Genomic DNA, 23,976 nt, shown 5'->3' on the forward strand with positions numbered 1-23,976 from the left:
ACTGTCCCATGCTCAATGTCCCGCTCTTTACGCTAAAGTTTGACTCTTTTCAAACTTTACTTTTAAAACAATGAAAAAGAATGGCAAAATTAAAGAGACGGTTTTATAACTTATCAAATTTTTGATAAGTTATCATTTTTATATATCATTTTTAGTACCAAGTTCAGTCTTATGAATTTGAAACAAACAAAACTCGATTATTAGTTGAGTTATAATAAATAAATAAAAATCATTAAAGAGGAAAAGTGACTTTTTTTAAAATAAAATCAAAAAACAATACAAAAAAAAATAATGATTTTCTTGATTTCTGACTTGGTCATAATGAATTTCCTTAAAGATTTAATGACGGAAAAAGATAAAATAACAAAACAAGATCATTAAAGTTTTAAACAAAAAAAACATAAAATAATAAAAAGAATAAATAAAATAAAAATATAAGATTTCCTTTATTTGTAGTTTCGGTCATAAAAAATTCTAGATACAAAAAAAAAACTAAATAAAAAATAAGAGCAGTGGGTAAGCATGACAATTACTGACCTTCATATACTTCTGGCATTTATCTCGAACTTCTGCGACGGACAAACTTGATCGGGCGTAACCAACAAAGCGCGTGTTTGACGGCAGGAGATTATCACGAAACAACCACCATAAAGTTGGATAAATTTTCTTTTTCGCTAAATCACCCTAAAAAAATAATAATAAAAACGGCTAATAAAATATAATAAAATAATATAATAATATAATGATAAAAAAAAATAAACTAAAAATGGCTAAATATATATATAAAATAATAATAATCAAATAATAATAAATAATAAGTAATAATAATAATTTTATATATATAATATATAAAATAATAATTAAAAAAAATAACAATAAATAATAATAAAATCTATAAAACAATAAAATATATAAATAATAATAGTAAAATAATTAAAATAATTAATATAAAAATAATAATAAAACGACACAATATTATAATATATAACCTAAAAATGCTTTATGCAGGAACAAGACTGGTCTCAGGTGCAGATTGTTCTTAACACAGATGCAATTTAGGAGTGGAAGATGTGGCTCACATTCATACGGTGCCACCTATTTTCTCGTTGGACTGTTTTTAGAGGGAGTAAGACCTTTGAGCCCCCATGTATCCTGCAGACGACCGCAAAAAGGACAATTTTTCAGGTCTTTACGTAGGTTAATAAAAAGAGGAAAGAAAGGATAGAATTTAATTAAGAACGCTCGGTTTTGTAAATATATTAATTAAGAAGAAAAAAAGGATTGAAATTCATTTTCTTTTTTTGCAGGAGAAGAAGGGGAGATTTTATTTACATTATTTATTTTATGCTGTGTAATTACGAATAACACGTTTGGCTTGCTAAGAGTCTAATATTTTTATTTTCACATTCATAAATAAATAAACTAAAAAACACTTTCGCGCTGGAGAAAACCTTTGGGGGTTTGCGGCTGCACGAAAGTCCACGTAACTACATACCTATATACGCAACTATTTAAAAAAAAACTTAACTATTTAAATAATTCAGTTATAAATAAACCAACAATAAATAGACTATATCCTATATATTAAACAAAAAATAAAAAATAACTGAATTTAAAAATAATAATTGATAAACAAAAATTTGAAAGAAAATAATAACAAATCTAGTCTCCATCACTCTTCAATAGTCAACTCCCCTCCCCCACCCTTTCCTCCCAACCCTTCCTTACACCCCTGCCCCCTTACTTTCCAAGCCGATCCTTATCTCCCAGCTAACCCTTCCTCCCACCGACCGTACCCCCCATCATAAAATTAAACAATTATCTCCCTCCCCCCGAAAAATCGCTTAAATTCTTTTTAAACTGATGTACTGTGTTCTGCCAATAAACTATTATCATTACTATAATGTACTTAAACGAAAAAGAAAAACAGGTTGGTAAAACAAAAATTTTCACAGGTCTATTAGCTATGAATGGCTGGGGGGGTCAGGCTCCTCCTCCAATATCTATAGATCCCTATGGCTCCTTCCCTGATTACCTATATTAGCCATGTAATTCCCCCATTTTAAAATTAGTCCTCCCTCACTCCGTTTGAAATAAATTCTTGTGTATATGCTTGGTTCACAGCACAGCTTTGATACCAATACAGTTATGAAAACTCGATTTATTTTTGGGACACAGTGCGCAGTAGCGATGCTAGCGGCTGGAGACAAGAAACTGGCGGCACAGCTTAGATATTAACAGTGGTATCCAAGCTGTGTATGCAACAAAACAAAATTGTGTTCCCGCTTACGGTGTTGTAGTAAGATCTACGCGTCGGAGCGCGGGCTTGGAGGAGGCGCCAAGTTCAGTGCTCTGTACCAAAAGCTTCTCATGGGCAAGATAGGAGTTTTCATAACTGCATATTAGTATCTAAGCTGTGGTTCACAGTTAAAAGATGTTAATTAGCCTACCTATTGCTTTCTAAGGATATAACCCATTATCCAACAACTTAACAGAAAGAGGCCAAAATCTGAAGCTACTTGCAGCTGGGATAAGAAATCCTCAACAGCAGTGATAAAAGACGCTTCTTCTAGTATTGTGATACTAACAATATTGTGATATTGTGATACCAACAACTTAATAGAAAGAGGCCAAAATCTGAACCTACTTGCAGCTGGGATAAGAAATCCTCAACATCAGTGATAAAAGATGCTTCTTCTAGTATTGTGATACTAACAATATTGTGATATTGTGATACCAACAACTTAATAGAAAGAGGCCAAAATCTGAACCTACTTGCAGCTGGGATAAGAAATCCTCAACAGCAGTGATAAAAGATGCTTCTTCTAGTATTGTGAAGCCGGTCCTGAGGATTTTTAATTTGGCTCATTGACACGATGCTAGTTCCATTGTGTTTTTGGTGATTTATATATTCATAGCAGCGAATATAGTACATTGTCCAGAAAATGAATTAGTTTGAAAATGAAGCGAGTGCTATTTGATACAAAATATGAAGATTTTTCACCTTGGATAGGGAAAGATTTTTAGCCGAAATTTTTCGTCAGTGTGGAGGAAACTTAAATATTTTGCACATTTATTTAAGCACTGTATTGGGTTACGGGTTTATGGCGCAACTCGGAGCATGTCATTTTCCCGCAATACAAAGCGAGAGACAGAATCATAGCTGCATTTCTCGGCGACATTACTTCCGCTTTTGGCAAGCTTCTTGAAGGTATCGTCCAGACTGCTGTTGTTAAGCACCTCATCCCCAATACCCTTCTATCAAAACCCCAACATGGATTCCAACCAGGTAGATCTGTCGATAGAATGTGCTTCATTCATACAATTATATAACCGAATTCCTTAGTCAGGGATTCTCGATGGGCACGGCCATTCTCGTCTTCGCTAAGACATTCGATAAGGTTTGCCAGTGGATGCTCCAATTAAAGTAGAAAACAACAGAATAAATATGGTTGCAGTTGACTAGACAATATCTTTTTTTGAAGAAAAGAAGCATTGATTCAAACTTTTTAACGAAGGTGATATAGCTTATTTTTCAACATCTATACTAACGGTGTACCAAGAAACGTGACGAACAAACTCACCTTTTTCTCTGACAGCTCAAACTTATTGGTCCTATTAATACAAGGGGGGCATGGCCACAGGACAGTAAGACATTGAAACTTTGGAGACCAGGCTAAATATAGAGGCTGGAATTTAACACAGAAAGAAATGACCTACAATAGCACCATACTAAATTTCGGAGTGTGGCAGCCTACTTTTGGGAGCACTTCAGAGAGAGAACTTCAGAGGAGCTCCTGTAGATGATGAGCCAAAATTCAATTGCTATGCTCGAACTACAATTGCAAATACCAACCAGACTCTTGAAATTGTCAAACCTACAATTGTAAGCAGATCTCCAAAAAATAATCACTAAGCTCTACAAGAGCCTGATAAGACCAAGATTAGAATATTGTATGTGCGTCAACTCGCCAGTCAATGAAACAGACCAAATGAATCTCCAGTCTGTCCAAACACGTACTACAAAATTCTTGAACGACCTAAGTATACATGCCGAATGCAAAACATCAAGCAACTAACTCTTCCATGCTGTTGACGAATAGAAGATATAAATATAACTTACAAGTTACACCAGTCTGACAACATATGTTCCAGCTTGACCAATCGTGTCCTAACAGGGGTTACTCAGCATAGCTCTTCTGTAGTCATCCCAAAACCAGAAGAAAGAGTCATTCCTTTTCCAGCTATTTGATAAGCTTATGGAGTGGTTTAAGAGACAAGACAGTGATCTCAACGATTGTCGACAGCTCCAAAGCCAATCTCAACAAGGACTGCCCTACCAAACCATGGTTCACGCGATAGGATGGAAGAAGTATTCATATACTATGTCATCACTGACTGGTGCTCACTGGATTCTAAAATATAGCTAGCAAGTGAGAGTTAAAAGTAATTTAAAGAGATTATCCCTATATCGGCGGTAAGATCCCCTACAGAATACTGACTCGGCAACCCGAGAAGGAGGAAGGCCGAAAAACAGACTCTGTCGCATTTACTACTGGAGCTGATACGCATCACCCAGTAGTCAAAACCTATTAGGGAAGACGTCTTGGCATCTGGGCAGCAGCACATATGGAGGATGACTGACGGCTCTTTCACAGTTCTCAGGGTAACTCTGGCGGCATAGGAGGAGCTATGATATAAAAATTGGGTTTTGGAGTTCGTGAAAAACCTACTTGGGACACCTAAAAATAGGAGGGACTGAATAATAAAATCCAGGCGAGTAATAGCTACATTCATAATGATAATATTGGAAAATATGTGCATATTGGCATGCAATATGTACCAAGCGGTAAACAGACATTTACGTTATAAAATAAAAAGTAAGCGAAAACGCTTGGTAAAAAGTTTTGATATTTAGTTAATAGGTAAATTGTACATTTCCTTAATTAATGGGTGAATCCAGATTGACATAGTTCCTTATATTTTTGATAATCAGTGGTAACTCCTCTGATTATTTTTAGTCTGAATTTTGAATCTTGTATCTAAGCTTATACGTCATTAAATTGTTATGTTATGTTTTTGTATAGCGCTATGTTGTTTATACAATGTAAATGTTATATTATATACAACTTATATCCTTTAAGAACCTTTTTAAGACTAATAACTGGATATAATTTACATATACTACATTTGATTAACAGGGATGAGCGACATGACGTACGGCAAAAAAAAACGAAGAACAAAATAAAAATAACTGTAAAAAACACAAATCAAACAAGAGTGATTTTCAGCCAGTGAATAAAAGAGGGCATGCCTATTCAATTCTGGAATGGCATTTCACGTGTGACTTGTTTAACTTCAATCATTTTATTCCATCTGTTGAGGTTACTCCAAAGGCTAATTTTTTTTTTCTTCTGCACATAGTGGAAGGCTTAGTGGAAAGCCTTGTCGGAATATCTGGTTATATTTTCGTTGTATTCACTGACAGGAAGTCACCCTCGTTTTTTTGTCGTTTTTTGTCTTGCGCGCTGTATAGCTAGTGTGGTTTCAGAACCTCGATAGGGATATGGATTCATAGATAAATTGTACATTTACCAGATCAAAACGCAAAATGACACTATCCTATTTTCACATAATTTTTCCACGATTTAAAGGAAATGGAAACTTCCTGGGAGGGTGTAAAAAAGAAGGCCTTGAATAGATTGGGATGGAGGAGGAGCGTGGGTAACTGTGTTGGTCTCAGGTGGCTTCGTGCTGCCATGAATTGTTAGCAGTAGTAGTAGTAGTTTTCCACGATTCAAGCCGAGGGTTGCCACACATAGCATGAAAGTGTTATTTTATCACTATTTTATTATGTGTAGCAATGTAGCACGTGCTCAGGGTTGCTAAAAAATTGTGCTAAAATAGCACTAAAGTGTTATTTTAGCACTATCACAGACAGTTTTTTTATTATATTACCCAAAATCGCTGTGTAGCACGCAAATTACAGCAACTGTAGCACTTTAGGAATTGACCGTGGTGGCAACCCTGTTCACGCAATTCCCGATTTTTTTCGTATCTGAATATTTGTTCTAGTATGAAAGCTCTACTAGTGAATGCTAATGTTTATGCCATATTTTTATAAAGTGTGGCCCGTCTGATCTTCGTGTTTTTGATAAATATTTAATAAATACTTTAAAATAAATATTCATATTTACTTCAAAAAATACTCTTAAATATTCATCCAAATAATATATAAGCCATAGATAAAAGGATAGACAGTAGTAACAATAATATTTTTTTCAAAAACCAGAAACAAAGTCAATCGGTAACACAACAAAAGCGCCACTGGCGAGCGTGTGCTACTAACAAAAAAGAAAAAACAAATACACAAATTCACTTATTTATTTCTAAACAGATTTATTTTGCATAGGATTTTTATGGGTCATGGCTACAAAAAATAAATAAAAAGCATAAAATAACCCTAAGCCTCAAAAGGAAAAATCACACCCCTTCAACGACAACTTTTCCCTATATAGTCTTTACTTCTGTGAATATTGTTAAGGTTACTTAAGATTTACTTAACATTACTTAAGATTTAAGTAATGAATCTTAAGTAATGACGCTGATGTTTTGGACTCTGAAGTTTGAATGTGAATGCAGTTAGGTTGTGTATTTAGGCAAGGCATATGTATTTTATCAGTGAAATATTGCGATTTCTGTTATGGTTTTTTTTTAAGTTCATTCAATGACCAAAACGATTTGCAGTATCGTCAGTTTCGGAAAGTTTTTTCCATAGTTCCAACCATATTTTCAATATGGTTACGTTCTTTTGTCATATTATGATCATGTTGAGAACGTGTACTTGAAGTATACGCCTTTGACCCACTTCGATTCAATTATCATTCACAATGAAAATTATTGCGTGATTCCAGTTCAATTAAAAGTATAACATACTTAATAGCTTATTTTAAATATGATTACGTTATTGCGTCACATTATGATCAGGTTAATAACGTTTACTTGAAGTATACGCTTTTGTCGCATTTCGATTCCCTTATGATTCACAATGAAAATTCTCGTGTGATTCCAGTTCAAATAAAAGTATAACATACTTACCTTTTTGCTAAAGAGCCTGGTGTGGGAGAGGCATGGGGCTTCGAAGGGGCATACATGAAGTAGCCCACTTTACCTTTTCAATAATACATACTCGAAAGTTTAGTGTGGTTCCACTTAAAACAAGGTCCAACATGCCTTTATTTCTTCTAAAAAGTTGGTGGGGAGAGATAGAAGGGTTGTCGATGGCTATTTCAGAAACATTCTAATTTCTAATAAACTCAACAAAATAAAGCATCAATATATCATTCCGACTTTCCAAAATCACAACATAACTCTGCAAAATTGTACGTTCAAGATAAAACGATTTTTAAACTTTTCCGTTATATACCCAAGATCGATAAACCAAGGGGGAAATGTCAGGTAAATAATGTCTTTCACATTAGAAGATATCAGATGTCAAATAGAAAACAACAATTGCCAAAAAGCTTCGCGGACCTCAACAGTCGATTAGGTTGGGGCAATAAGTGTAATCTCTCAAGTGTATCAATAAGTGTTATCAGATTAACTCAAAAACAGTAGAAAAAGGAAATACATTTTGAAATGGGAGGGCCAAATTCCTTAGCAAATAAGAGAAAAAGAAAGGTCACTACTACATACCGATGCTCCAAGAACGATGAAGACATGGGGCGTGGACTCTTCAAATCGCTCAGAGTTAGACATGTGAGTTGAACGAAGCGATCTACGGATCAAATCCAGACTATCTTGAGGACATGATGTCCGGGAACCTGAACACATAAACAGAATCAGTTATAAAAACTTGGCAAATTTTTTAAACCAACAGTCAGGGCCATATCCAGGATGTTTTCCGGAGGCTAGGGGATTTTTTAGGGGGGTTTACAAAAAAACATTAAAAAACGTACTGGAAATTTATTTATATACATTTTGTTACTTCTTTACGAGTCGGAGAAAAATTCAGACGGGGGGGGGGGGTCACACCCCCTAGCCCTCCCCCAGACATAACCAAGGCCCGCTATATGACACAGACACGTATGCATACATTTTTTCAGCTTCCAATAATATTTTTTGGGTACTTACGTGTTATAGCGACCACACTTTGTTCTTCATCTGTAACGAAACTGATGTTCTGTCTCCACTCGGAGATAATCAGCTTAGACTAAGCGAGATAAGATACTATGCAGGTATATTTTAATTACATATTATATGAAGGGGATTTGGTTATGTCAAGTTTTAATATGGTGCGTTCACGGCGGCCTGCTTTTTATAATTCTCTGTTGTAGTTTCCATAATTTCGTAAATAAAGTGTAACATTTTCATAATATTAAGGTATATTTCGTCAGGATCAACCTAACTTCACTTCTTGGGTGTGGTCACTATAACACGTATGTACCAGCTACCTGTATTTGTCCAGGAGGGAGGGGGACCTAATCATAAAAAATGATTTAGTGATTTAAATAAGAATTAACTAGAAATTAAAAGAAATATTTGAGCCGCCCATCCCCCCCCCTGTTTATATCCCTTAGATGACAGATTCTAGGAAAGTTTTTGGCTAGGTGAATAAAGGTTTCAGGAATGGTTCTACAGCCCAAGTTAGGTCTAATCTAACCTTATCCACATCAAAGGAATCACTCTTATTTAATTTCAAATGTGCAAAATTTATTAGTTTTAAATCTGCTCATCAAAATTAAAGTTTTACCTTTAGATTCATCACATTTATTCATTTTGTCATCCACCGGGGTTTAACCAAACTGTCAGAAATTTGATCAGTCAAACAGTTCGCGGTAACAAACTGTAAGTAAGGAGCGACCCGGCTAATAGTAGTCGAAATTCTAAAAAACGAAATGTACCAATAGGTACATAAAAGAATCAGATGTTTATGCTGATTTCAAATATATAAGTTTCATGAAGTTAAATTTTACCCATCAAAAGTTACGAGCTTGAGAAAGATTGCAGTATTTCTGAAAAATGTGGCAAACACCCCCCTAAAAGTCATAAAATCTTAATGAAAATCACACCGTCAGATTCAGCATATCAGAGAGCCCAACTGTAGAGGTTTCAATTCCTATCTGCAAAAATGTGGAATTTTGTAGTTTTGCCAGAAGAAAGATCAGGGATGCGTGTTTATTTGTGGTTTTTTTTTTCCAGGGTGATCGTGACGACCCGGTGGTCCTATAATATCGCGAGAGGGCTCATTGGAACGGAATATAAAAATTCTAGTGCCCTTTTTAAGTAACCAAAAAATTGGAGGGCAGCTAGGCCCCCTACCACGCTCATTTTTTCCCAAAGTCACCAGATAAAAATTTTGAGATAGTCATTTTGTTCAGCATATTCAAAAAGTCTAATAACTATGGCTTTGAGGATGACTTAACCCCCCACAGTTCCAGGGGAAAGGGGTACAAGTTATGAACTTTGCCCATTGTTTGCGTTTAGTATTGGTTTAGTATGTTTTCTGTTGGGAGAGGGCGGGGGAGTAGGTTAAGTGAAAGGATGTTTTCCTGGGAAATTTTACACGGGGGGAGAGAATTTTCCATGGAGAGGGCGCAGGATTTCCCAGCATTGCTTTAAAATCGATCAGAAATTAAATATAAAAAAAGGTTTATCAACTGACAGTAAGGAGCAGCATTAAAACTTAAAACGAGCAGATATTATTAAGTATATGAGGACCTTCGCCCCCTCGTTAATACCTATCTTTTCGCGCTAAAGTTTTCTTATAACTTTCAAAAGAGCTATTTATTCTAATTAAACGGGCTTTGACCAATAGATGACCAAGACCGTATCCAGAATTTTTGTTCGGGGGATAAAAAGAACTTTTAAAAACGCATCAATATTAGATTATATGTTTTTTTACGTTTTCACGAGTCAGATAAAGATTTTGGGAGAGGAAGGATCCAGAACTCATCCCTGGATACGGTTTTGTATGTGATTAAAGGGGAGTTCACTAATTAGAAAGGTATGAAGTATATATAACACCTATTTCTGTCTAAGCCCTGACCCCCCCCCCCTTTCCTCCCTCTCAATCAACAAATGGTTGCTACCCCCCTCCTGGATATGGGTAGCTAGTGATCCCTCAGTAAATTAAACGTAGTTAGTAATATCATGGCTAGCTTAGGGTAAGAGAGCCATTGGTAACTGCAAAACGTCCCTGAGCATCATTTAACTATTTGGGGGGGGGGGTAATTTGACTGTTTAGGTCATGGAAGTTTTTAAACGACAATAGTCTAAATTACGGTATTTGACATTATTAAGCAAAAAAGTGTCAAAACCAAGTGTTTTATTCACTTTACCATTCAACTCTCTATTGATGGGATCTGAGGATATTTCGTTATCTCTTTCTTAAAAGTATTACTCATTATGGTACTCACATCCATTTTTGACAGGTAATGAGTTTTTCTTCTATTGCCCCCAATTCTTATTCAACAGTAACAATTTTCAAGAGGGTTTTCCCTAAGTTCTTACATTATTGACAAACTAGTTAGGTAACTGGGATTTCCCCCAAGGTCTTACATTGTTCACAAAAACATCCCTGGGTATCCCCGCGACCTTGACCTAGTCGTCTTCGTTGCTATTTACTGAGGGACTAAGTACTCCCTATAAACCGTGCAGGGAAGCACGCTAAGTATTACCTCAGATACTATCAGTGATGTTCAACTGACGAAAAGGCAGAATACACATGCTACTACCGCTATTAATACTGCTGCTACTACTGCTACTACTACTACTAATATAACACCAACACTACAACTACTTCTATTATCTACTGCGATAATAGTAACATTAAGGCTAAGGCTATGAAGACAAAACTTGAGAGAATATTGATGCCAAATTCGAACTAACAAAAGATACTATGTGCATTTAGGTTGTCAAGATAGCACATCCTAGGAGTTGATTTGTGTGTCAATTTGGAACTCTCAGAAAATACTTAAAACGGAAGATCAATTGACCAAAAGACAATATGTACACATAACTACTAATACTACTGCTACTGCAACATTTACTAGTTCTACTACTATTATTATTATTGCTCCAACTACTACCTCGTTCGCAACTACTTGTAAGGTTAAAAGCATCAAGATGAAAACTTCAAGAAGTATATCAACACTAGCAAATCAACAATATCATAGCAATAGCTAATTATATTAAGTTGAGAAGTAATACTACTGCTGTAACTACTATCACAACTATATCTAAGCGATAGAAATTCAAATTTTCGGAGAATATTTCTAAAAATTTATATCGTACAGATGACAACCTGCCGTGCACATGAAAGTTGTCAAAAGGGCATATCAGCAATATCTTAGGAACGGTGTCAAGTATGGAATTAAAACTTACAATGCTTGTTGTGGGGGATATTGAACTAACCAAAAAATAATATTTGCATCATAATACTACTTCTTCTACTCCCATAACTACAACTACTGCTACTGTTATTATTACTGCTAATACTTCTTACTGCTTAATACTCCTACTGCTAATACTCTCTCTTACTGCTAATTCTTTTGCTACTAAAGCTAAGACTACAACTATTAACTCTACTTTTATTGCTACTACTATAACCATATATGCTACTGCTGCTACTAATAAACCTAAGGGTATTAAGGAGAGAATTTTGGGCGATATTGTAATTGTACTAAAAAAAATCGAAACACACAATGCCCACATAGGTTATAAGAGGACGTATCAGCAATGCTTCAGAGCCGGTTGATGGCATTAAGCTAAAATTCCATCTTGAGTTGAAAGGGATGGTAAAAATACAGCGCCTATGTGCATGCTGCTACTAATGCTACTACAACTATTGCTACTACACAAGCTAAGGGTATTAAGGTGAAGCTTTCAACGAATAGTTAGGTGGATACCGAATTAAATCAAAACGAACTATGATCATGTAGATTGTTAATAGGGTGACAAAGCAATATCACAGTAACGGCTTACATTATTAAGTTAGACCTTTCAGAGTAAGTTGTGACACTTACAGAGTAAGTATTTTGAACTAGCCAGAAGCCACTTTGTGTATACTTTTGATACTACTTCTACGGTTGCTGTAACTAATGACACTATGGGCATTAAGTTGAAATGTTTCGGGGGAATTTCAATTAAGAAAAAAACTATACACATGCAGGTATTAAAAGGGCATATAAGCAATATCATAGGCAGCGCTGCCATAGCTAGTAATATCATTGATATTTTAAAAAAGCTAAATAAATTGGAAATTTAAATTCTAGTAACCTTTTTAGGAGTAAAAAGTAATTAGATTGCAATCAGCCCTCCTCTTTAGCTCATAATTTTCCAAACACTTCCAATTCAACGCTTCCAAATTATCTTTTTGAAAATTAGGTAAAGTTGGAATATCTCTCCTAGTATTTTAATAAATATTTATAGGTTGTTATTATTAGTTGATAGGGGTGAGTTAGGGTGGGGGGGGGGGGGTAGGAGATATGTATTATTGTTGGTGATTTGTTAAATATATGACATGTGCTCCCACATAGGACACGGTTGTGCCCTTCATGGGAGAGTTGTGTATGTTTTTGGTAATTGAGTGTAAATAAAATGAATTGAATTGAAAAAAAATCAAAATTAGCCATTTTGTTCAGCATAGCTGAACGGTTTTGTAACTCTATCTCTAGGGTTATTGTGTAGATTAATCCCCCAGAGTTATGCAATTTGTCCACTATTTTTAAAAACTAAATATTGCCTTAAGATTAAATCAAAAAGCACTATGTGTTTGCTGATTGCCAATAAGACATCTCAACAGCACTGTATCCCAAGAAAGACTGACAGTATTATGTAAAATCTTCGGGACTACTTCTATTACTACTTCTGCTCTTAAAACTTAACTAAATCAAAAGAATGTAAGCGTATCCAAGCTTTCAAAGAGCAATGATAGATTTTTTGGGCAATGGCATCAAATTTTACTCTTCAGGTCAACTAGAGGAGGTATAATAAATTAAAAAATTAAAAATTAAAAAAATTTAGTTAAAAAATTAACTAAATTAAGCACTACTATTTATGTCCAGACTTTTAAAAGGATATATGTTGTTAAAAATTTTCTCCGGCATACAAATAGCAGGCCAAACTATAAATTCTTAGAGAAAAACCGGAAAACTTAAACTATTATTTTCTTTTTTTCCTGAAAAGACCATGTCAATATAAAACGAAAAGAAACTAAGTTAAAAAAAAACTTTTTCCACAAAATAAGTTTTTAAAAGAAAAGTAAAGAGCTCCATTAAACCAAAAATGAGCAAAGATAAAATCCAATAATCTACCAAACGTAAAACTACCACAAATCAGCAATGAAACCCAAAACGAACAGAAATTACAATAAATAACCGAGTTAAACTCAAAATGAGCAGGAATTAACATGAATAGGGCTCAAAACCCCTATGCCTTCCCAAGGCCGGAACATAATTTATTCTTTACTAAAAAAAATTATATCTTTTATAATCTTAATAAATAAAATGTTATTACTATTTACATTATGTATATTATGCAAATGTATATTAAATTGACGATGCATATTCATTTGTATTTTTTCGGTAAAGTGCAAAATATGCTCTGGCCTTGGGAAGCCAGATTTATTTATCATTTTCATTTATCATTTCATTTATTTTCATATTTCAGGTTTCATTTATTTATCGTTGTTGATTTGTGGCAGTTTTACACTTGGTAGATTATTTGATTAAATTTTTGCTCATTTTTGGTTTAATGGAGCTCTTTACTTTTCTTTGAAAAACTTATTATGTGAAAAGTTTTTTTTATTAATTTTTTATTAATTAATTTTTTATTAATTATTAATTTTTTAATTAATTTAAAAAAAAGTGATTAAAACCACTTTGATTGATCTCATCTGTCTCTCCTTTATTCGTAGCGCAGCTCGTTTTTGAACACGAAATTGCTTGATTTTTTTTTATTTAGTTAAATTTATTTTGTCATCTATTAATTAACTTGTAGCTTAGTGAAGTTTCAATAAACATCGACATTTTCACACAATTCAGCTAGGATTAAGCTGAATACATCACTTGATGCCTTTTTTATACTCATTGCAAATTCAATAATCGTTTCTGAGGAAATTACATTTTGAACCCTTAAAGGGACAAAAACGGCTAAAAAGCCCATAGTAACCAAAAGACTAATAATTACTTAATGACTAATAAAAATAGACTGATGTGGTTCTAATAATTACATTCTTGAATCTACAACAACTGGCATTTTTTTTCACTAGATAGTGTTTTTTAGAAACATATTTTTTAAATTTCGCCGCTACGGGCTGTTTTGAGACTCTTTGAGGGCTCAAATACATTTCATCCTAGCTAGTAATGTGAAAATATAGATGTTTACCGAAATATAAATAAATTCAGACAAATTAAGCTTGTAGCTTATTGTTTCAAGGTTTTTTCATCAAAAATTATCTTGTTTAAAAGTTACCCATGTAATTACATTTCTTGAACCCAAAACAAAATTCTGGCCCTGGCTCGAAGGATATATTTCGACAACTACTCAACTAAAAGCGTGTAAATGGGTTAAAGCATAGATTACCACAGAATTGAAAATGTTTCCATAAGAAATTATTAAAAACTAAAATGTTAACAATACAATCACATACCTTTTGTTTTGCTTCCCATCTTATCCTGTCTTCCTTTTGGCACTTCAGAGGTTTCAAAGAGTTGGCAACTCGGAACAGACCCCACTTTTCAATTTTATACTAACTACTGGAAGAAAAAAGCAATATAAACAAAGGTATGCGCACTCAAATAGAAAAATGCAGAAGTTTGACTAACTACTATACGGGTATGGTCAGAGTGGGTATAACCAAACTGGGCGTTAACCACAACTAAATTAGCAGTTAAGTAAGCATTTGAATAGAGGAAACATCTCAAATAAAACAATATTGACTTTGGTCACGCTTAGGAATATATATATATATATACATTATGCAGGGAAAAATGGTTGAAAGGGGTTAGTTTTACCAGGAGGTCACCCGTGGGGGTCATTTTCGGATTCGTAGGCAAAAAAAGCTACCAGTGGGTAAAGTATGTTGACTCCTCTCATATCCAAAGCGTAGGGTTGCTGCACCTTGTATTGTAGCAAATGCACAACCAAATTAATAAATTAACAAATTTACAATTGAAATTTCTTCGATTAGTACAAAATTCAATTTGACAAATTTTATTGGCGTTATTAAAAAACAAATCCAAGGATATCCAGCAATATATACGGCAGTATAAATAAGAGTATTAAAATAATACTGAAACTATAAAATTGAAATTCGGTCATTAAATATCATTGGATTTTTTCATGTATTAAATTCGGAAATAGATTTAAAAACACAAGTTTTGCAAGTCTACCATCAAAATTTACAAGCTTAATACAAGCCTATGAGCAAAGGCGTATCCAGGATTTTTGTTCAGGAGAAAGGTATTTTTTGCGAGGGGGGGAGAACTTTAAACAACACATCAAACAAAATTCGATACAATTTTCTTACATTCTACCACATCGGACAAAAAATTCAAGGGGGAGGGGGATTAAACCCCGAGAATTCCCCTTACCCTGGATACGGCTATCCCTGTGAACATACTAAATCAAGAAAAATAACAAAAAAGGACCAGTCTAAGTCTTAAACCCATATAAAGTGCATATTGTCGGGTATAATTGAATATTGTTTCATTTGACTTCCTTAATTAAATAGAGGTTCGTCATGAGACTATTACTCATGAGAACTATTACTCTTTTCTGGCCATTCACTTAACTAAAACTAAAATAATTGGATTGAGTCAAAGGTTCGATTCGATTAGCTGGGAAATTTCCTATTGTCTTAATTGATCTATTCAATGCTCACACCGATACAGGAGCTTAATAACATAATTACAAGGCTCTTATCTTCTTCCGTTTTTATTTCCTTTAAGGATTTTAGGAAGTATAACTTGGAAATAACATGAAAGGTGTCAATGGAGGGGGTGGGGGTCTGAAGGTACGAAAAGCACTGCTTGAGTAAGGTATGAGCCAGACGAAGGCAAATATACAGTTTTTTTTAGTAAAAGGGGAGGGTGCGGGAAAAAAATTCGATAAAACACGAAGTAAAAAGGCAAGCAATACAAACAATCTAGGAATACATGGGAGAATCCTGATATTTAGGGGAGCATGGTCCCAAAGAGCCCAATCGCATCCTCCCTGTCTACGTGTGTGACTGATCTATATGTCCCCCTCCCCCATTTTGAGTGTTATTACCAATTTTAGGTTATCGTATACAATTGCCAAGAATAGCGTCATATTCAAACAGTTTGCAGTAACGAACTGAAAATATGGAGCAAACTGTGCTAATAGTAACCGAAACTCCCAAAACAATTGCTTTAATAGTAATAAACAAATCGAAAGGATTCTATGGTGGCTCTAAATGTGTAAAATTTATTAAATTTATTATCAAATTTATTTAGTTTGGAGTTTTCAGGTCCCTATATACGATGGACATGGCAAAAGAATGCCCAGAGAAGGTCAATTGCCATTGATTGAAAATTCTGAGGTAGCCAATCAATTAAAATTATCGTAAAGTCCTACATGGGTTTCTCAACTTAAAGGCAGTAACGCCATCGCCGTGCCACATTCGTTCCTGAAGATCGATGTAGTAGAAGCAAAATAAACGGCTAATATAGGCATTTAATTTAAGCTTCATTTAGTCAAGTTGATTCACTTGGGGCTTAATCAATTATCTACGGGATGATGTATAATTATGCATCAGATATTATGAAAGAGGTCGGCAGGTTGAGGAAGAGTGTCTGAAACCTCAAAAAAGCATGTTTTTGTGCCCAAACTTTATAACTCTCTATGAGACTGCATTGAGGGTTTGAAGGGGCTTATGTCCCTTCTTTCCTGGTAATATTTTTGGACTAAGTCTATAATGTGGGTGCTGTGGGGTGATAGTCTCCTTCTCACTCCTGAAGAAATTATGTCTAAGACTTCCGTTATTATGTGCATATGCTTACCGGTACAAAAGATGGAGAGGTGAGGGCGGGGGATCCTGAGTGCCACCAGGAAATTTCTCAGGGGGCGTGTTACCAGGAGCTTTGTTTATACCAAATTTAAAGGGGAGTATTCCTAATTTCCATGCTTATACGTTTCCTACTGTGTTCTTGTTTCCCGGACTGTTATCCCCTTGCTGTCGTCTAGGGAAGACACACCCTTAAAAAATTATTTTTCGAATAATTTATACTGAAAGCCGTAGAAATGGTGATCTTATAATCCTTTTTTATAGGTCAAACACCGTCCCCAATTAATATTTGGAGAGGTGCACTTTTCAAAGACGATTATCATTACCGAACCATTGCAAATACGAATATTAAACTTGAATGCAAAAGACGACGATTGAAGCAGGAAACACTAGCCTCCCTCAAATTTAAGACAACCTTGGATAAAAGAGTTCATCGTAAAAAAAAAACCGCTTAATGAAGAGCAACCCTTGTTAATAGGAACCAAAACTCTAAAAAACGAAGTTTTAACTAAGATATAAGCAACAAAAATCTATTATTTACACCGATTCTAAACATGCAAAGTAAACTATTCTTAAGGTTGCTCATCAAAAGCTATTAGCACCTAAAAATTTATATAATCTTGGAAATAAGACTTGAACTGGCCCAAAAAGGGAAGCAGTCTTCATAAAAATTATACAATGAAATTCAACAGATATGAGAAGCCTAAGGCAACTACAAACAATGTAAGGAATTTTTAGCTTTTCCAGTGAAAGATGGTCGCGCATGTGATCATCCATAGTCTAAGTAGTAGAGGCCCTTTGGTTTTAAAGACACAGATAGGAGGTATACTATTGAGCTTACTAACCCCTCAAGATGTTATCACGCGCACCTGGGTCTTACGCAATACTACAGTGCAGTTATTTGACATCTAATTAGATAGTACACCTGTCTAACCAAGTGTACAAGTGGCTTTTAAGTTTCACTGCATACAGTCTAGTAATTGTTACACGTTAAAGTTAATGAGCTATTAAGTAGGCGTCATTGCGCCTGGAAATTCGAGCGACCTTATCAATGATGTAGGTGGTCTTATGCAATAGTATAGTAAATTTGTTTGTTATGTAATGGTATAGTACACCAGATTGTTACGGTATAATACACCTGTGTGTCATGTAATACCATAGTAATCCTATTTTATTTTTTTATTTACGTAATAGGGAATTTTGTATCTATTAAGGGAGACACAATCTTGCGTGACATGTTAGATTTATTGGGAATGACGCATTCTCACATGACATTTTTCTTCAGGGCCCGTAGGGAATCCCTGTTTGTAACTTAAGATGTAACTTAAGATGTAACTTAAGATGACAAACAAGTGTATGTTAAGTAATGGCGGCGGACACGTGGGATGTTACGTAACACTTAGAGATTTTTGTTTTCAATTTTTCTTTCAATGCGTTTTTTTCTTCGAGATATTATTTTCTTTCAAGGCATTTTTTTCTCATGGAATTTCATGGAATTTTTGTAATCTTAAAATTTTTGTCCGCTTTAGAATTCGAAAGAGATTTCCCCCAATGAAACTGTGAGTTAGACAGCTGGACCAAGAAAGTCTTCCTAAAATTTTGATTCGTGAAAGACTTTCTACACGATAAGCTGTTCCCCAATCGGGGAATTCACTAGATTATTGCTTGGATCAATAAGATATGAATCACGTGTTTCATATTCAATGTCTCCGAGCCATATAACTATCCAGCAAAGCTATTGATTTTTTGGTCTATTGTACACACCCACATGCTAAATTCTACTAATTTAAATCTTGCTATTAGCAAAAATCAAATTTTGAATGAGTGTTAAGTATTACGCTTTATGTAGCAGAAGTCTCATTACTTACAAAAGTAATAATAATAACGAAATGTTGACTTCGCAATATGTTTTCTCGCTAGTAAATGAAACACGCTAAGGAAGAAAAAAGAAACTTTTTTGCATTCGGTGGCTATTCATTTATTGACGATAACTTATTAGGTGTTATATTTCAGTCCCCCTCCACCAGAAAGATTGTTGTAACAACAAGATATTTTGATCCTGTTTAGGCACAAAATGGCAATAAACGTCCCTCCGCGGAGTTCTGTCAAGATAGGACTGCCTTAAAACCTCTTCTTTTTAAAGCTTAAGACTATGAAAAATCGATTTATCTGATATTTTTATCCTGTTTGCAAAAATTGGTTTTTTATGTGACGAAATGGCAGTAAACACCCCTCCGCGGCGTTCTGTCAAGATAGGGTGGCTTAGAAACCCCTGTTCAAAAGCTTTAGAATATGAAAAATCAATTTCTCTTTTTGATCCTGTTTGGGCAAAAACTGATCTTTATGGCAAAAAATGGCAGTAAACGCCCCTCTCAGGTGGTCTGTCTAGAGAGGGTAGCTTAAAACCTCCTGTTTTAAAGCTTTAGACTATGAAAAACCAATTTCTCTGATATTCTGATCTTGTTTGGGCAAAAATTGGTCTTTGTGACACAAAATGGTAAATCAATTTCTCTGATAATTTGGTCCTGTTAGGGAAAAAGTTGGTCTTTTATGGCACAAAATGGCAGTAAACGCTTCTCCGCGGTGTTCTGTAAAGATAGGGTGGCTTAAAACCTTTTGTTTTAAAGTTTTAGACTGTCAAAAACGTTTCCTCTGATATTTTGATCCTGTTTGGGCAAAAATTGGTCTTTTATGGCACAAATACGATGTCAAGATACGATGGCTGAAGCTTCTTGTTTTTTAAAGCTTTAGACTATGAAAAATCGATTATCTTTGATATTTGATCCTGTTTGGGCAAAAATTGGTGTTTCATGGCACAAGATGACAGTAAACGCTCCGCCGTTTTCCGGGGGAGGGAGACTGAAATCTAACACCCAGTAAGCTATCGTAAATAAATAACTTCCATAAACCGGTTTAAAATTAAGGGGAGAGTTGTTACAAGAATTTTTCCAGCGGAGGGGGACTGAAATCTAACAGCCAATAAGTTACCGTAAATAAATAAATAGCCAACGAATGCAAAAAAAGTCTCTTTTTTCTTCTTTAGCGTGTTTCAATTACTAGCGAGAAAACGTAACGCTAAGTCGACATTTTTTTCTTATTATTACTATTGTAAGCAATGAAACTTCTGCCGCATAAAGCGTAATACTGAAGGCTCGTTCAAAAAGTGACTTTGCTAATGAAAAGATTTAAATTAATAGAATGAAGCAAGCGGATATGTCCAATAGACCAAAAATCAATCACTTTGCTGGATAGTTACACGGCTTGGAGACAATGAATATGAAACACACGATTCGTAGCTTATCAATCAAAGCAATAATCCAGTTAATTCTACAATTGGGAAACAGATTATCATGTAGAAAGTATTTCCCGAATCAAAATATTAGGAAAGCTTTCTTCGTCAAGCTGTCTAGCGCAAAGTTCCGTTGGGAAGAGAAATCTTGCTCGAATCCTAAAGCAGACAAAAATCTTTGGATTAAAAAAGTTCCCAGAGAAAAAAACGCCATGAAAGAAAATAAAATCTCGAACAAAAAAAAACGCCTTGAAAGAAAAATGAAATTCTGAAGAAAAACTCTTAAAAGTATTATGTAACATCCCATATGGGCACCGTCATTACGTAATATCCCGTGTGCGCCGCCATTACGTAAGACGCATGTGTGCACCGCCATTACGTAACACCCACGTCTTTGCCCCTCTCAATTACAAACAAGGATTCCCCACGAGTCCTGAAGAAACATGTCATGTGAAAATACGTCATTCCCAACAAATCTAACATGTCACGCGAGACTGCGTCACCCTAAACATAGATAAACATTCCCTATTATGTAAAAAACAGGTATTAAAAAACAGGTGTAAAAAAACAATTAAAAAACAGGTGTAAAAAAACAGTATTTCACGCATTACGTGAAATACAGGTGTTCTATACCATAATAATCAGGTTTACTATACGATTATATAACAAACAAATGTATTATGCTACTGTGTAAGACCACGTACAATATTGACAAGGTCGTTCGAATTTCCTGGTGCAATGATGCTTACTTAACAGGTCATTAATTTCAATATGTAAAACTTGCTAGATTGTATGCATTGAAAACGTAGCCACCTGTACACTTGGTTAAACAGGTGTACTATAACATTACATAACAAACACCTGCACTATAGTAGTGCATAAGACTCAGGTGTACGAAGTAACATCTTGAGAGGTTAGTAGCTCCAATACTATACCCCTATCTGTCTCTTTGAATCCAAAGGGTCCCCATTACTAGTATACCGTAATACTCGGCAATGTTTCTGTTTTTGTCTAACCTGTTTCCGGTTTCAAAACTGAAACGAACAGAACAGCCCATCTGTTTTGTCGAACCTGTTTCTGTTCTGTTGTCTTTTAATTTTTTTTTTCTTTTTTTTTTCATTTTACCGAGTGCTTGTGTTTGCACTATTGTCTAGTGGATAAAGATCAGCGAACTTTTGTCCTGCTATCTGGCAGCGAAAGGTCGGAAGGTCTGAATAACAGAAGAAAAATGAGAAGAAAAGAAACCAGTCAAATGTGATCTCGATTAACAAGGAATAAACTATCCAGAGAGGCAAATGGTTGAGCGTCAGCTTTGATTGGCATTGTGTGAATAAACTAAGGTGATCAGAAAAAGGTTGACCACACCAGGTCTGAAGCGAGCTGAATCTAAAACCTTACTACTACTCTTATAAACTCAACGAAGCCCTAAGACATCTGAGACCAACACAGCTACGCAAGCTCCTCCTCCTGAGAAATCCCACTTCGGGATTTTTGAGAAATCCCGAAGTTTGTTCATCCATCATTCGTTTCTGAAAAAGAGAATTTGGGAGAACAGCGGAAGTTCTGGCAATATCTCAAGGAAGGGAACTTTTTGGATTCGCTTTATGATGCTTTGCAACCGTTCTAATCAAGTGGCGTTGACAAATCAGTGTGTCAGAGCAGTAACCGTAGACAAGATACCACTGTCTGTATCCAACAACGGCGGTATGCCTATACTTGTTAGAACCTGAACTGGTGGTCTGCTCCTTACTCCCTCCGTGTGCTCGTACAACCCAAGGACTCGTTTTTCAAGCAATGAAAAATAAACTTATGAAGTTGAGAGAAGACATGAAAGAGATCAAAAAAGTTTCGTTGACATTTGACTGATGGACCTTTGATCTGGCAGTAACAGTGCACTACCCCAAGCCAATAAGTAGACAATGGGGCGTCCATGGTTGCACATTGCACTTACTAACACTGCATATGAAATGGATGACCCTAACGAGTCGGATGAAGAAAGTGCGTATGATGATTGGGATGAAACTACAACTGATAGAGACATAGTGCCGTTAAGAGATACTAGTGCCAGTGTCAATAAATGGTGCGCTGCAGAAGTTACGTAAAACTCTTAAGCTACTGAAAAATCGAATGTCCCACATGACATATTTGGAGGGCTTTGCAAAGACATAGGGCTGAACGGTCTTATACCTCATTATATGAAAATTTGCTGGAACAGCACAATAACCATGATCAGTTCCTCCCTCCAGACAGAGTCTGCCCTTCGGAATTTTTATGACCTTAATGTTCAAGATATTAAGATCAGAGAAGTGGAACTCTCCTAGCAGGAATGGATGATTCTTCAGAGCACATCTAGCTCTTTGTGCTCTTTTGAAGAGGCACTTAAAATAGCCTGTGCACCTACCCTCGAGCAAAGTGTACATGCTGGTGAAGGGACTGGAAAGCTTCTGCGAGTCGAGAACGGTGAACCGGTTAAAAATTCTCTAAAGGGTCAGCTATTATTCCAGTTGAAGAACTACTTTGTTCTCTACCGTAAATTCATATTGGAGCTTTACAAACATGTGGCTTGCTTGCATCCAGTTGACTCTGAATAACTCAAGTGGAGAGAATGGCGGCCAGTCACTTACAAGCTTACTTAGCAGCTCATGTGAGCTCACTCCCTTTGATAAGAATAGAAATATGAAAGAGCCAGAGTATCTGAGTAAAGTTTGAAGACTACTTTTAAACAGAACACGACTAACACCCTCGGTTCAAAGATCAGATATTATAGCAGCTCGAATACGGAAAATATCGTCGAAGCCTATAAAGAGTGAGTTCTTGTCTATGTTGTGGAACCCCGACGAAATGATCAGTTGTTGATTAGCTTTGTTTTGTTTTATACATTCGTTTAGCTATCTCTTGTAAGTGACACATTGTCAGGTAAGAAGAGCTCTAGTCTAACTCCAAGACACTCTTCCAAGATTGAAAACCCAATATTTACTTATAAGTTGGTTCAAAACAGTGCAAGAAGCTTGCAGTACCTTTAACTTAAATCTTGGAACAAAATAAGCAAGGTCAGGAAGTTTGCAAAGAAGTAAAAAGCAGCTTATAGTACAAATCAGTAGAAAAGATGGCTGTAGTGATTTATCAGTGTCTTTATTCAACGAGTTAAAGATACCATGAATGCAGCTGTAGCTGCAACCTAGAAAAGAGCGAATCTTGGCCCATAGTCACCAAAATTGATAAAAAAGATTTTTAGAAAAACTATTATACGTAAAAAAATTATTTGATGCTGTTTCAGGAATGCGAATTACTGCCCACGTTAAACTTTAATGTAAACTTTGAGCACAAAAACAAATTTCTCTTATTTTTTGGAAAAAAAAGACCGAAATCTCTCTAAAATGGGATTGGATCGAATTAAAAAGAAAACCAGTGAAATCACCATGGTTGAAAACCCATTACAGGAGGAATACCACCACCCTAATGCCACAGAAGATCGTATTTTAGTATAGATAACACTGTTTGTTTGATGGCCTGTTTGTTTGTTGTGTGTTTCCTTTATACTTATTTTCTGCTTCTTCTTTTTTTCTGAAATTCCTGTGGGTCACTGGATGGTCGTAGAAATACCATTGAGGATGATTGCCGAAAAATTTCGTTTTGTAAATTGAGATCAATGGCG

General features: G+C 35.3%; 1 protein-coding gene across 3 annotated transcripts in view; it reads right to left on the reverse strand.

The window, feature by feature from the left end:
• Nucleotides 1-23,976, reverse strand: part of LOC136040875 (glucose-6-phosphate 1-dehydrogenase-like) — an 80,679-nt gene that overhangs the window by 47,698 nt on the left and 9,005 nt on the right. For 2 of the 3 annotated variants that reach the window (XM_065725271.1, XM_065725273.1), the window contains exons 2-4: nucleotides 14,654-14,759; nucleotides 7,696-7,823; nucleotides 538-684 (exon numbers count right to left, since the gene is read on the reverse strand). In XM_065725271.1, the coding sequence (XP_065581343.1) occupies nucleotides 538-684; nucleotides 7,696-7,823; nucleotides 14,654-14,672 (294 nt within the window). In that variant the 5' untranslated portion in view covers nucleotides 14,673-14,759. The remainder of the gene's footprint in view (nucleotides 1-537; nucleotides 685-7,695; nucleotides 7,824-14,653; nucleotides 14,760-23,976) is intronic. The other variant, XM_065725272.1, reaches the window with a different exon arrangement.

Source organism: Artemia franciscana, chromosome 21 (assembly GCF_032884065.1).
Source record: "Artemia franciscana chromosome 21, ASM3288406v1, whole genome shotgun sequence".
Taxonomy (NCBI): domain Eukaryota; kingdom Metazoa; phylum Arthropoda; class Branchiopoda; order Anostraca; family Artemiidae; genus Artemia; species Artemia franciscana.